Source organism: Erinaceus europaeus, chromosome 3, assembly GCF_950295315.1.
Source record: "Erinaceus europaeus chromosome 3, mEriEur2.1, whole genome shotgun sequence".
Lineage (NCBI taxonomy): Eukaryota > Metazoa > Chordata > Mammalia > Eulipotyphla > Erinaceidae > Erinaceus > Erinaceus europaeus.
Window position 1 is genome coordinate 71111663 of NC_080164.1, and position 16163 is coordinate 71127825.

Below are 16163 nucleotides of genomic sequence, written 5' to 3' on the forward strand. Positions count from 1 at the left end.
CTGCAGGGGATCTCTTCACAAGCGGTGTAGCAGGTCTGCAGGTGTCTGTTTTTCTCTCCCCCTATTGTCTCCCCTCCTCTCTTGATTTCTCTCTGTTCTATCCAACAACAATGATATTAATAACAATAATAATAATCACAACGATAAAACAAGGGGAAAAAATAGCCTCCAGGAGCAGAGGATTCCTGGTGCAGGCACCGAGCCCCAGCAATAACCCTGGAGGCAAAAAAAAAAAAAATCTTTGAGCACTTCTGGGAGGTGAGGGCATGGAATAACTGGGATCAAAGTGCCTCTCCTCCCAAAACAATAAATACAACAAGAGACCCAACTGAAGTCATAGTCTACAGATGAAAGTTTTCCAGCCTCAGGTGTGTGCTTGCATGCAGTTGGAGCGAAAAGAGGCACGGGTTGGAGAACAGCAAAGTCAAATCAGAGTTCTGTGTGACCTGGGCACTAAACTGCACCATTTTGGTGATTTTACTTTAAGCCCAGCAAGCAACATTGTTCCTACTGCTGGAAGAAAAGAAAAAGGAGCTTAAAGCCTCTCATCCTTTGGCACAGGGGTTTTAGCCTTCTGAATTTAAGACAAGACACAACATAAAACAGGGCATTTGTAACCACAAGACAGCCCAAAGCAAGTACCCCCCCTCTACCTCACCCCACTTGCCACAGATCATACAAACAAGAGAAAACTAGAGATCACAACACACCACCTGCTGGCCATCAGTAACCAGCACAAAAAAATGCACAAGCAGAGAAACAGCTAAACAGCCAACCATGCTGTATCAGCCAGACAGAAAGGAAACAGGAAATCCAAGGAATTGCAAATTTAGAGAGACTCTCAGACTACAAAAAGCTCACTATGAGGACTCTCCAAGAATTTAAGCAAGAATTAAAAGAACATTTTACTATGGAATTAAAACACACAAGAGAGGAACTTAAAGTACACTAAAAATCTTCAAATCTTGAAAGAAGAACTTCAGTCAGAACTCACTAAACAGGAAGCATGAAAGAAAAATTTCAAACAGAACTCCAGGGAGTAAAAGACACTCTAACTGCGATCTATGCCCAGGTAGAAAAATTAGGAAGTAGACTCACTCATTCAGAAGAAATAATCTCTAATCTAGAAGATATGACCAGCCCACTCTTTCAATTCAAAGATGAGGGAGAGAAATGGTTCAGAAAGACTGAAGCAACTATGTGAAATTGCAGACTCCATCAAAAGATTGAATATAATAGTGATAGGTATATCTGAGTAGGAGGATAAGACCAAAGGCCCTGAACTATTTTCAGAGCAATTTTATCTGAGAACTTCCCTCACTTAGGAAACCCTCAGAACATTCTCATTCAAGAGGCAGATGATCACCCAGATTTATAAATACAAAAAGATCAATGCCAAAGCACATTATTTGTAAAACTATCAAAACCTCAGCAATAAGGGAAAAAATTTTGATAGCTGCTAGGGAAAGGAAAGAAATTATATACAAAGGCAGAGCTATAAGACTTTCATCGGATTTCTCTTCACAAACTCTAGAGGCAAGGAGAGAATGGAATGACATATTCAGAGTTCTAAAGGAGAAGGAATTCCAGCTACGAATATTGTATCCTGCAAAATTATCCTTCAAATATGAGGGAGAAATAAAGGTTTTCTCAAATATGCAAGAATTAAAAGAATTTTCTACAATAAACCCCACCTTACAAGAACTACTGAACTGTGTCTCACAAGAAAGGAGGAAGCAAAGGAGTACACGTTCCAAACACCAAGTTGCAGATGCTACCATGATGTCAACCTGACTCCCTTGGACAGACAACCTCACCAATGTACTCTGGAACCCCACTTCTCCAGAGCCCTGTCCCACTAGGGAAAGACAGGGACAGGCTCAAAGTATAGACCAACCTGCCAATGTGTTGTTGTGTGCCGTGGAGAAGAGAGGAAGTCCGGAGCGAAGAGGGAACACAAATCTTTATTTGTGCTGGCACCTCAGAGTTGGGTGCTAGAGAAGCAGGTTGGGCCATGTGGAGGTAGCGAAAATGGTCACCTCACGCAGTAACCTTTCCTGCGTGGAGTGAAGCGCTGGCAAGAGAGCGAGGTGCGGAAGAAGAAGGGCTTTTATAGGAGTAGCTTTTGCGAGAATGGGAAGGGGGAGGAGTAACTATAGCACTCCAGGATAGGATAATAACTCTCGTGAGAATGGGAGGGGGGAGGAGTAACCAAAGCACTCCAAATATCGTGGGGAAATAGACAATGACCTGAGGGCACAACATGGCGGAACAGGCACTCCGAGAATGTCCCAACTCTCCCTGGAACTAGCAGTAGCCTGAGGGGACAACGTGGCAGATGTGACTGCATCTGCACAATTTCCCAGCACCAATGCCCATGTTCATCGGGGAAGCAATTCCAGAAGTCAGACCTTCCACCTTCTGCACCCCATAATGACCCTGGGCCCATGCTCCCAGAGAGAAAGAATAGTAAAGCTTCCAATAGAGGGGATGGGATATGGAACTCTGGTAGTGGGAAATGTGTAGAATTTTACCCCTCTTAGTCTATGGTTTTGTCAATATTTTTTATTTTATAAACAAGTAAATAAAAATCTTTCCAAGGGGCCAGGTGGTGGCATACCTGATTGAGCACACATGTTACAATGCACAAGGACCCAGGTCGAGCCCCTGGTCCCCACCTGTGGGGGAAAGCTTCACAAGTGGTGAAGCAGTGCTGCAGCTGTCTGTCTCTCACTCTCTCACCTCCTTCCCCCTTGATTTCTGGCTGTCTCTATCCAATAAGTAAATAAACAAAGATTAAAAAAAAAACTACCCTAAAAAAGCTTTTCTTTTTCTTCCAAACCCTTTTTTCTTCCTCTTTAGATAGAAGTGAGAGAGAGGGACAGTGTGAGAGATAGAGAGATAGGGTGAGGAGAAATAATTCAGCACTGATTCACCACTAGTGAAGTTTCCTCCAGGCAGATACTCTCATGTGGTCAAGGCTCAAACCTGGGTCATTGTGTATGGTAAAGCTATACTAGATGAGTCATCTTCCAGTCCTCTTCTATGAGCAGTATCCAAAAGTTGAACACACCTTTTTGGTAGTGTATTCTTGGGGTTTGTGAACACCATTACCATTAATTAATATGGAAAAAATTGAGCAGCTACACAGCTCCAAATAAACTATAAATTGAAATGTTCTACTTTTGGATAGTGCAGGAAACCTTTATATAGTAGTTTGGTGTTTTGTGCATTAGGGGATGGGCAGGGAGAATTTGGTTGAACACATATGCTATCATGTGCAAAGACGTGGGTTCCAGCCCCTGTTCCCACTGGAGGGGTGGGGGGAGACTTCATGGTGGTGAAGTAGTGCTGTAGGTGCCTCTCACCCCCATGTCTGTCTCCCTTCCCTTTTAATTTCTCTGTGTCCTGTCAAGAGAAACCAAAACAAAAAGGAGGAAGAGAAGGAAGAGGAGAGAATGAGGAGAAGGAGGAACTGGCCATTGACAGTGGTGGATTTGTTGTGCAGGAACTGAATGAACCCCTAGTCACAGTAAAGCAAATAAACAAGTAAAAAAATAAAATGAGTCAAATAAGATTGTTTCTCATAGAATATCCAGAACTCATTTATATTGGATTGTCAGAAAAGTCACAATGTATTTTTTGTTGTTGTTTTTCTTATTTATTTATTTATTTATTTATTTATTTATTATTGGGTAGAGACAGAGAAATTGAGAGGGGAGAAGATAGAGGGAGAGAGAAATAGAGACACTGCAGCCCTGCTTCAGCACTTGTGAAGCTTTCGCCTTGTGGGGAGCACAGGTTGTTGTTTTTCTTTCTTTTTTATTTCTTTATTGGGGAATTAATGTTTTACATTCAACAGTAAATACAATAGTTTGAAGATGCATAACATTCCCCAGTTTCCCATTTAACAATACAACCCCCACTATGTCATTCATCATCTTTCATGGACCTGTATTCTCCCCACCTACCCACCCACCCCAGAGTCTTTTACTTTGGTGCCATACACCAATTCCATTTCAGGTTTGACTTGTGTTTTCTTTTTTGATCTTGTTTTTCAACTTCTGCCTGAGAGTGAGATCATCCCATATTCATCCTTCTGTTTCTGACTTATTTCACTTAACATGAATTTTTTAAAATAATTTATTTCTTTATTGGGGAATTAATGTTTTACATTCAACAGTAAATACAATAGTTTGTACATGCATAACATTCCCCAGATTCCCATTTAACAATACAACCCCCACTATGTCATTCATCATCTTTCATGGACCTGTATTCTCCCCACCCACCTACCCACCCCAGAGTCTTTTACTTTGGTGTAATACTCCAATTCCATTTCAGGTTCGACTTGTGTTTTCTTTTCTAATCTTGTTTTTCAACTTCAGCCTGAGAGTGAGATCATCCCGTATTCATCCTTCTGTTTCTGACTTATTTCACTCAACATGAATTTTTCAAGGTCCATCCAAGATCGGCTGAAAACGGTGAAGTCACCATTTTTTACAGCGGAGTAGTATTCCATTGTGTATATATACCACAACTTGCTCAGCCACTCATCTGTTGTTGGACACCTGGGTTGCTTCCAGGTTTTGGCTATTACAAATTGTGCTGCCAAGAACATATGTGTACACAGATCTTTTTGGATGGATGTGTTGGGTTCCTTAGGATATATCTCCAGGAGAGGAATTGCAGGGTCATAGGGTAGGTCCATTTCTAGCCTTCTGAGAGTTCTCCAGACTGTTCTCCACAGAGGTTGGACCAATTGACATTCCCACCAGCAGTGCAGGAGGGTTCCTTTGACCCCATACCCTCTCCAGCATTTGCTGCTGTTACCTTTTCTGATGTGTGACATTCTCACAGGAGTGAAGTGATATCTCATTGTTGTCTTGATTTGCATTTCTCTGACAGTCAGAGACTTGGAGCATTTTTTCATGTGTTTCTCGGCCTTTTGGATCTCTTCTGTGGTGAATATTCTGTCCAAGTCCTCCCCCCATTTTTGGATGGGGTTATTTGTTGTCTTGTTGAGTCTGGCAAGCTCTTTATATATGTTGGTTATTAAACTCTTATCTGATGTATGGCATGTAAAGATCTTCTCCCATTCTGTGAGGGGTCTCTTGATTTGGGTAGTGGTTTCTTTTGCTGTGAAGAAGCTTTTTAATTTGATGTAGTCCCATAGGTTTATACTTGCCTTAGTCTTCTTTGTAATTGGATTCGTTTCATTGAAAATGTCTTTAAAATTTATGCGGAAAAAAGTTCTTCCAATATTTTCCTCTAAGTATCTGATAGTTTCTGGTCTAACATCCAAGTCCTTGATCCACTTGGAATTTACTTTTGTATTTGGTGAAATACAGTGATTCAGTTTTATTCTTCTGCATGTTTCAACCCATTGTTTCCAACACCGTTTGTTGAAGAGACTCTGCTTTCCCCATGGAATAGTCTGGGCCCCTTTGTCAAAGATTAGATGTCCATACGTGTGGGGCCTCATTTCTGGGCTCTCAATTCTATTCCACTGGTCAGTGTGTCTGTTCATGTTCCAGTACCAAGCAGTTTTGATGACAATGGTCCTATAATACAGTTTGAGATCTGGCAGTGTGATGCCTCCGGTTCTGTTCTTTTTTCTCAAGATTGTTTTGGCAATTCTAGGTCTTTTCTGGTTCCAGATAAACATTTGTAGCATTTGTTCTATTCTCCTAAAAAATGTGCTTGGGATCTTGATGGGGATAGCATTAAATTTGTAGATGGCTCTGGGTAATATATTCATTTTGATGATGTTAATTCTTCCAACCCATGAACATGGAATATCTTTCCACTTCTTTGTGTCTTTTTCAATTTCTTTGAGTAGTGACTCATAATTTTCAGTCTTTCACTTCTTTGGTTAGGTTTACTCCTAGATATTTTATTGTTTTTGTTGCTATAGAAAAAGGAACTGATTTCTGGATTTCAATTTCTTCTAACAGTGTTTGCATAGAGGAATGCCACTGACTTTTGAATGTTAATTTTATAGCCTGACACATTACTGTATTGCCTGATGATTTGCAAAAGCTTCTTGCTGGATTCCTTAGGTTTTTCCATGTATACTATCATGTCATCTGCAAATAAGGAGAGTTTGACTTCTTCTCTTCCAATCTGTATGCCTTTAATTCCTTGCTCCTGCCTGATTGCTATGGCAAGAACTTCCAACACTATGTTGAATAGTAATGGTGATAGTGGGCAGCCCTGTCTAGTACCTGATCTGAGTGGAAATGCTTCCAGTTTTTCACCATTGAGTATGATGTTGGCTGTAGGTTTGCTATATATAGACTCCACTATCTTCAGGAATTTTCCATCTATTCCCATTTTTTGTAGTGTTTTGATCATAAAGGGATGTTGTATTTTGTCAAAGGCTTTCTCTGCATCTATTGCTATGACCATGTGGTTTTTGGTCTTGCTTTTGTTGATGTGGTGGATCACATTGATTGATTTACGTATATTAAACCAACCTTGCATGCCTGGGATAAACCCCACTTGGTCATGATGAACAATCTTTTTGATATACTGCTGTATCCGGTTGGCTAGAATTTTGTTCAATATTTTCACATCTATGTTCATCAGAGATATTGGTCTGTAGTTTTCTTTTTTGGTTGTGTCCCTGTCTGCTTTTGGTATCAGAGTGATGTTGGCTTCATAGAAGCTGGCAGGGAGTATTCCAGTGTCTTCAATCTTCTGGAAGACTTTTAAAAGTAGAGGTATTAGTTCTTCTTTGAAAGTTTTGTAGAATTCATTTGTAAAACCATCTGGTCCAGGACTTTTATTTTTGGGAAGATTTTTGATAACTGTTTCAATTTCATTAGCTGTGATGGGCCTGTTCATGTTATCCACTTCTTCTTTACTTAGTTTTGGAAGTTGGTAGGTATCTAGGAAATCATTCATTTCTTCCAGGTTCTCTAGCTTGGTGGCATATAGTTGTTCATAGAAGCCTCGCATGATATGTTGAATTTCTGCAGTGTCTGTTGTGATTTCTCCTCTTTCATTTACTATCCGATTTATTTGCGTTTTCTCCCTTTTTTGTTTTGTGAGTCTGGCTAAAGGTTTGTCGATTATGTTCACTCTTTCGAAGAACCAACATTTACTTTCGTTGATCTTTTGTATGGTTTTCCTATTCTCAATGTTATTTATTTCTGCCCTAACTTTAGTGATTTCTGTCCTTCTGGTTGCTTTAGGATTCCTTTGTTGTTGTTCTTCTAGGTCTTTGAAATGTGCAATCAGGCTGTTTATTTGTGCCTTTTCTTGTTTCCTAATGTGTGCTTGAATAGCTATGAACTTCCCTCTTAGGACTGCTTTAGCTGTGTCCCAAATATTTTGATAGCTTGTGTCTTCATTTTCATTGAACTCTCGAAGCATTTTGATTTCTTCCTTGATTTCCTCTTTGACCCAGAAGTTGTTAAGAAGTGTACTGTTGAGCTTCCACATTTTGGCACTGTTACTAATCTTTTGTTGATTGTTAAGTGTTAGTTTAATTCCACTGTGGTCTGAGAAGATGCTTGGGATGATTTCAGTGCTCTTGAATAGGCTGATGCTCTCTTTGTGGCCTAACATATGGTCTATCCTTGAGAATGATCCATGTGGATTTCAGTAAAATGTGTATTCCAGTTTCTTGGGATGAATGACTCTGAAAATGTCCAATAGTTCTAGTTTATCTATCTCTTCATTTAGCTCCCTTATGTCTTTACTGATTTTCTTCCTGGATGATCTGTCAAGTTGAGATAGTGGGGTGTTGAAGTCCCCTACTATGATTGTGTTACTGTTAATATATTGCTGTAGCTCTTTCAGTAGAAGTTTGATGTATTTAGATGGCTTCTCATTGGGTGCATAGATGTTAATAATTGTTAAGTCCTCTTGATTGACTGATCCTCTGAGCATTAAGTAGTGTCCATTCCTATCTTTTTTAATCTTATCTATTTTAAAGTCTATCATGTCAGATATGAGAATAGCTGTTCCTGCCCTTTTTTGTGGGCCATTGACTTGAATGATAGTTTTCCATCCTTTCACTTTAAGTCTGTGTTTGTCTCGTTGAGTTAGATGAGTTTCCTGTAGACAACATGTTGTTGGGTTGTGTTTTCTGATCCATCTTCCTACTCTGTGTCTTTTAATAGGTGAATTCAGGCCATTGACATTCATTGATATCAAAGATTGAAGATATTTTAACGCCATTCTTGTAGAGTTTTAGAGTGTTTTGAGATATGTCCTATTTGTGGTGGTCTGGTTGTTTATAGGAGACCTTTCAGAACTTCTTTCAGGGCAGGCTTGGTGATGGTTGCTTCCTTCAACTGTTGCTTGTCTGAGAAGGTTTTGATGCTTCCATCTAGTCTGAATGACAGTCTAGCAGGATATAGTATTCTTGGCTGAAAGCCTTTCTCATTGAGCACTCGATAGATATCTTGCCATTCTCTTCTGGCCTGTAGTGTTTTTGTGGAGAAGTCTGCTGCTAATCTTATGGGTTTTCCTTTGTAGGTGACTCTTTGTTTTTCTCTTGCAGCCTTCAGGATCCTTTCTTTATCCTTATTCCTTTCCATTCTAAGTATGACATGTCTTGGTGTCTTTAGGTCTGGGTTAATTCTGTTGGGACCCTCTGGGCTTCTTGAATCTTTATGTCTTTGATGTTGTCTAGACTAGAGAAATTTTCAGCTATTATGGCCTGGAGAATGCTTTCTTCCTCTCCTCTTTCTTCCTCTGGTAAGCCAATAATGCGTATATTGTTTCTTCTGAAGTCATCCCATAGGACTCTGTTGTTGTTCTCAGCATCTCTTAATCTCTTTTTGAGATCTCTTACTTCTTTTTTAGTTGTCTCTAATTCATCCTCAATCTTGCTAATCTTTCTGGAGTTCATCTATTTTGTTGCCCTCCTCTGATACTGTTTTAGCTTGTTCAGCTAGTTGTCTTCTTAGCTCAGAGATTTCAGCTTTCAGCTCTCTAATAACCATTAGATTATTAGAATTTTCTTCCATATTCTCATGTGTTGTTCCTGCATTTCTGATTACAATTTTTTCAAATTCTTTACTCACTCCTGTTATTATTTCCTTAGCTAATGTTAGGATGTTGAACTCGTTGTTTTGTGCTTCACCCTCTGGAGGACTTTTAGCTGGACTCTTGTCCTGGTTCGAGTCTCCAATATTTTTTCTTGTTGTTTTAACCATTTTATATATTATGTTATGAGTTCCCTTTATCAGTACTTTTCAAATTATTGATCACTATTGCCTGGATTGACTTGTGTCTAAGTAATTTAATTAAAGGGTTTACCGTGGTGGAAATTAACAGTTTTTTTCATTCCCTGAGTTGAAGCTCAGTGGTGTAAAAGCCTCTTTTTTTTCTTCCCTGTAGGCTATGGATGCCTGAGGGCTTTTAAACTATCAATAGGCTTCTTAGCTTAATCACTGACTCCTGACCAAGAGATAAAGCAGGGTGTGGCAGAGATAATCCAGTGGTTATGCAAAGAGACTTTCACAGCCCCTCAGCTATGCCAAGGAGGTATAGGTCTTCTCCTGAGTTTCCTGGTTAGATCTCTGTCCCCTGGTGTCCCTCCCTGTTCTTGCTCCAGATTCTGTGGGTAGTAGCAATGGAGACTCAGAGTTGCACTTGGTGAGTCTCTGGGGAGTCCTTTCCTCCCTTCAGCTGTTCCCTTGTTGTGGAGCAGACTGGAGGTGGTGTCTCCACTGATAAACTGCTGAATTTTAGCAGTCACTTAATCTCTCCTTAGGCCCCTCTCTCCTCTCTGTCACCAGCCACGCGTGTTTGTACTCACGGGTGATTTACTGGGTTCCTGTGGTCATTCTAGTCCTGTCTTGTTTCGGTCCGGGTGGTCTCCGTTGGTATTCCTAGTTGATCCGGGAGAGGAGAGCCTTCTGCATGTTTCAACCCATTGTTTCCAACACCATTTGTTGAAGAGACTCTGCTTTCCCCATTGAATAGTCTGGGCCCCTTTGTCAAAGATTAGATGTCCATAGGTGTGTTGTTGTTTTTCTATACAAAAATGCATCATGACTCTTCTTACAACCCAATATATTGGGGAGTGGAGGAAGACTAGGTCCTTCACATATGGCATTTTCCCATCTTATTCTCAGTGTGATAAAGTTCTATAAAGCTACAGGAATTACCTCTTATTTTCATTTTTAAGCAATTTTCTTTTTCAACTTTAATTTTATTCAATTTTTTTGGATAGAGAAACTAAGAGGGAAGGGGGAGATAATGAAGGAAAGAGGAAGAGAGACACATGCAGCACTACTTTACCACTCAGGAAACTTCTTCCCTCCTGCAGGTGGGGGCCAGAGACTTGAACCTGGGTCCTGGCGCATGGTAATATGTATACTCTATCACTGCTTGGCTCCTCAAGTAATTTTCTACACTACATGGGAGAAGACCAAAAAAGAAAATAACTAAACTAAGGAAAAGTTTATTTACAGTTTTACTTTTTTTAGAAAAATTATTTGAATTTTTTTTGTTCTTGGATTTGATAACTTAAACTCTTTTCATGAAATATCTCAAGTTAATGTGCTCTATAAAATATCAAGGGGAGAACTATATTAACATAATAGTCTTTGTGGTTGTGATTATAACTTCATGCACTGTATATATAATACCCTAGGTTCACTTGTCAGTACCCCCAAAGTAATAAAACAAAATAAAAAATGACTTTTATATGCTCCTTGCTATATAATATAATATAATACAATATAATATATGACATTGTGATATATTTAAATGTTAATTCATGACTTTTTAGATATTTTCGTGTGGGGCCATGTGGTATTGCACCTGGTTTAGCACACATTACAATGAATAAGGACTAGGGTTCAAGCCACTGGTCTCCATCTGTAGGAGGAAAGCTTCATAAGTGGTGAAGCAGGGCTCCAGGTGTTTCTCTGTCTCTTTCCCTCTCTTCCTCTCCTCTCTCAGTTTCTCTCTGTCTCTAATAATACATAAATAAGAAGATTAAAAAAGAAAAGACATTTTCCTGCTTTTAATTAATTAATTTTATTTTTATGAGAGATTTAAAAAAGTACAGGGAGAAAGACCAGAGTACTGCTCAGCTTTGGTTTATGGTGATGCTGGGGATTGAACCTGGGATCTTGGAGCCTCAGGCATGAAAATCTTTTGCATAACCATTATGTTGTCTTCTCAGCCCTTGAATTTTATTTATTTATTTATTTATTTATAAGACAGATAGGAGGAGAGAGAACCAGACATCACTCTGGCACGTGTGCTGCTGGGGATTGAACTCGGGACCTCATGCTTGAGAGCCCAAAGCTTTATTCCTATGCCACCTCCCAGACCACAGCCCTTGAATATTGCCTTATGTAGACACAAATTATAAAGTTTATATTAAAAAACTGTTCATTTTGTTGGTTTGGAAAGATCTATCTCTATAGCTGAAGACTACAGGGGTAGGACACGAATATTGATTGTTAAGATCACAGATTTGGCAGTTTTAAATGTTCCTTAAGAGACTAAGACTTCTTTTCTTCTGCTTTTTGTATCATCCACAGGGTTTCAGAATAGTAATTTGAATATAATAGGTACTTGTTAAGTGTTAGACATATAATTAGAGATAACACTATGCAATAGATTTTTTTTTTTTTTTTGCAATAGATCTTTTATATTACCACTTTATCTTACAGATAGATATTCCTGTTAGGGCACTTAACATAATGTTTTTTAATTAAACAAATTATCTGAGGACAGGTACTAACCTAGCTTTATCTTTGTAATTTTATGTCATTCCTAACATATAACATGGTTCAGTAAGTCTAATTTTTTTTTTTTCCTTTAAAGGAATTTGGATACCTTCGTGATAGAAAAGGCCCTTTTCTTCATCCATTGTTGGTTTGATAGTGGGCTGGGAAGGAAAGCTGTGGTCCACTTTAGTCAGCAAATACTTAATTGATTGGTATTTAGCCTAGTCAAGTAAGTTCTTGATATATTTAAAGGAAGTTTTCTAAAAGCTAACATAGTTTGATAATAATAATTAAAAGTATAGAGCTAGAATGATAACCCAATGGGTAGTGCATGTGTATTGCCCTGCGTGCCACTCAGGTTTGAGCCCCAGTACCAGGGCAGGAAGTGTCATGGCACCAGGGAAACCTTCATTGCAGTCATGTTCTCTTTCTTTTATTATTATTATTATTATTATTATTTATTTAAGAAAGGATTAATTAACAAAACCATAGGGTAGGAGGGGTACAACTCCACACAATTCCCACCGCCCAATCTCCATATCCCACCCCCTCCCCCGATAGCTTTCCCATTCTCTATCCCTCTGGTAGTATGGACCCAGGGTCATTGTGGGTTGCAGAAGGTAGAAGGTCTGGCTTCTGTAATTACTTCCCCGCTGAACATGGGCGTTGACTGGTCGGTCCATACTCCCAGTCTGCCTCTCTCTTTCCCTAGTAGGGTGGGTCTCTGGGGAAGCTGAGCTCCAGGACATATTGGTGGGGTCTTCAATCCAGGGAAGTCTGGCTGGCATCCTGATGACACCTGGAACCTGGTGTCATGTTCTCTTTCTTTCTGTCACTCTCTGTGAATGAAAAAGTCATACTAGGAGTGACAAAATCACTCAGAAAAAAATCAGAAGTTTAATTTTAGAACATGTAATTGATGGTATTATTAAAGTTAACTAAAAATGTTTTCATTATTTTTTGCAGATAAAAATTCTGACCATTTTTCTAATTAACTAAATATTATTATTATTATTAATTATTATTTTTGCCTCTAGGGTTATTGCTGGGGTTAGGTGCCTGCACCACGAATCCAGCTCCTGGAGGCCATTTTTTTTCCCTTTTGTTGCCCTGGTTGTTTTTGTTATTATTATCATTGTTGTTGATGTCATTGTTGTTGGATAGGACAGAGAGAAATCGAGAGAGAGGAGGGGAAGACAGAGACGGGGAGAGAGATAGACATTTGCAGACCTGCTTCACTGCTTGTGAAACGACTCCCCTGCAGGCGGGGAGCCGGGACTTGAACCGGTATCCTTGCGTTTTGCGCCACGTGTGCTTAACCCACTGTACTACTACTGCCTGATCCCCTGTGAATATTATTTTTTTTGAACTTTCTACCATATGAAATATAGCTATAAGCCTTTAAATTTGCTTTTAATAATTTTTTTTTTCAGATAGGTACTATCTAGTACAAAATTTAGAAAGTAAATAAACATATATAGTTGAGTTTCCTTGCCAGGGAAACAAACATTTTCTGATTTTTTTTTCCCCCAGAGCATTGCGCAGCTCTGGCTTATGGTGGTGCAGGGGACTGAACCCAAGACTTTGGAGCCTCAGGCATGAGAGTCTCTTTGCATAACCTTTACTCCACACTCAACCTTTCCTGATTCTAATGACCTGCTTATTTTCCTCAGATGGAAGCTAATGAAGTATTTTAATGTGATTATTTTCTTTTTAATTTTAACAGATTAAAGATCTCAAACAGACAAATCATGACTTGGAAGAATATATTAGGAAACTCTTGGATAGTAAGGCGGTGGTAAGCAGTCAAGTAGATAATTTAACCAGCCACAATGAGCACCTTTGTAAAGAATTGATTAAAATTGACCAACTGGCAGAGCAACTAGAAAAAGAGAATTTTTTTGTGGTGGATACTGCTGAAAAGAAACTTGAAGAAGCAAAGGTACTAGATTTAAACTACTCAGGATGTTGATTCTAATTTAGACATGATGCAACTATTATGTGCAGTGAGAAAAGTGACATTCTCATATCTTTTGAGAGCTTTTTAGGTTTGACATACTTAAATGTCTGTTCAGATAATTAAATCATATAGGTTTGAAGTTTATTTTTTGGGTATCCTTGACTTAATAAGACTTTATTTTTTCTTAGTTATTTAATGATGATTTACAAGCTTGTAAGATAGTAGGGTTAGAATCCCATACAGTTCCCACCACCAGAATTCTGTGTCCTATCCCCTCCATTAAAAACTTTCCTATTCTTTTATTTATTTATTTATTCCCTTTTGTTGCCCTTGTTTTTTATTGTTGTTGTTGTTGGATAGGACAGAGAGAAATAGAGAGAGGAGGGGAAGACAGAGAGAGGGAGAGAAAGATAGACACCTGCAGACCTGCTTCACTGCCTGTGAATTGACTCCCCTGCAGGTGGGGAGCCGGGGGCTCAAACTGGGATCCTTCTGCCTATCCTTGTGCTTTGCGCCATGTGGGCTTAACCCACTGTGCTACCACCCGACTCCCTCCTTAATGTTTCTTAAGCTAAAATATTACTTCCAGAGAAATGTTAGGAAATAACTTTAGTGTAAAGAATAAATGAGCAGGGGGTGGTGTACCTGGTGGTGGTGTACCTGGCTGAGTATACATGTTATAATGCACAAAGACCGAAGTTCAAGTCCCTGGTCCCACCTGCAGGGGGAAAGCTTCACAAGTGGTGAAGAAGGGCTGCAGGTGTCTCTTTTGTCTCTTTCCTTTCTATCACCCCATTCCCTTTCAATTTCTTACTGTCTCTATTCCAATAAATAAAGATAATAATAGTAATAAAAAGAATAAATGAGCAGTAATTACAGAAAACTAATGTATATAGTAAGCAAGATTAGGAGACATTTTAATTTAGAATAAGGAGGGAGAGATAAGTTTATGAATTTAGAAAACAATATTCCAACTTTTTAAAATTAGTGATTTAATAATGATTAACAAGATTGTAGGATAAGAGGGGTACAACTCCATATAATTTCCACAACCAGAGTATCCCATCCCCTCCATTGGGAGGTTCCCTAGTCTTTATCCCTCTGGGAGTATGGACCAAAATTCTCCTTATTTATTTATTTATTTATTTATTTATTTATTTATTTATTTATTTAATTTAACCAGGGCACTCATCAGCTCTGGATTATGGTGGTGTGGGGTATTGAACGTGGGACTTTGGAGCCTTACACATTAAAGTCTGTTTGCATAACTATGATGTTATCTACCCCCACATTAGACCAAAATTATTTATGGGGTGCAGAAGGTGGAAGGTCTGGCTTCTATAATTGCTTCTCTGTTGGCCATGGACACTGGTGGATCGATCCATACCCCCAGACTGTTTCTTTTTTTTTTTTTTCTTTTTTATTTGAGAAAAGATTAATTAACAAAACCATAGGGTAGGAGGGGTACAATTCCACACAATTCCCACCACCCAATCTCCATATCCCACCCCCTCCCCTGATAGCTTTCCCATTCTCTATCCCTCTGGGAGCATGGACCCAGGGTCATTGTGGGTTGCAGAAGGTAGAAGGTCTGGCTTCTGTAATTGCTTCCCCACTGAACATGAACATTGACTGGTTGATCCATACTCCCAGTCTGCCTCTCTCTTTCCCTAGTAGGGTGGGTCTCTGGGGAAGCGAAGCTCCCAGGACACATTGGTGGGGTCTTCAGTCTAGGGAAGCCTGGCCGGCATCCTGATGACATCTGGAACCTGGTGACTGAAAAGAGAGTTAACATACGAAGCCAAACAAATTGTTGAGCAATCATGGACCCAAAGCTTGGAATAGTGGAGAGGAAGTGTTAGGGGGGTACTCACTGCAAACTCTAGTGTACTTCTGCTTTCAGGTATGTATTTTGCAGTAGTTTACGGATACGTGTGAATATATGCTCTCACAGAACCTGGTGTATATCTAGGTTTTGGGACTTTGTTAGAAAGTGAACCCCAGACTGTTTCTATCTTTCCCTAATGAGACAGAGCTCTGGGAGATGAGGTTCTAGGACACATTTGTGAGGTTGTCTGCCCAGGGAAATCAGGATAATATCATGGTAGCATCTGCAACTTGGTGGCTAAAAAGTGGTAAGATATAAAACAGGACAAATTGTTTAATAATCAGGAACCTACAGGTAAGAATAGAGCAGATGCAACTAAGGGTCTTCATGTGGGAAGAAGCTAGGAAGTTCATTTTAGGTATATTCCAAGGGGCCCATGACTTCAGTAGTTTTTGCCTGAGCCTGACAGCTAACATGCAGGTGGGCTGAAGTTATTGTCTGGGAAATGGTGTCAGTTGAGAATAGGACTAAAGAGTAGCTCCCAAATATGAGGAAAGTATATAAATAACCATTAACTGTAAACCCCATCAATCTGACCTAGGGCTCATGTCTGTTCATATTTAGCACAGAAGTCTGTGTAACCTCTGCATCCCTGTCAATCTGATCT

The 16163-nt window shown here is 39.4% G+C and overlaps 1 protein-coding gene across 4 annotated transcripts in view; it reads left to right on the forward strand.

Annotated features, from left to right (window-relative positions):
- Positions 1–16163, forward strand: part of TSGA10 (testis specific 10) — a 129641-nt gene that overhangs the window by 25408 nt on the left and 88070 nt on the right. For 3 of the 4 annotated variants that reach the window (XM_060187473.1, XM_060187474.1, XM_060187475.1), the window contains one exon: positions 13435–13650. The exons of the other annotated variant lie outside the window; for it this stretch is intronic. In XM_060187473.1, the coding sequence (XP_060043456.1) occupies positions 13435–13650 (216 nt within the window). The remainder of the gene's footprint in view (positions 1–13434; positions 13651–16163) is intronic. 4 annotated transcript variants of the gene reach the window in all.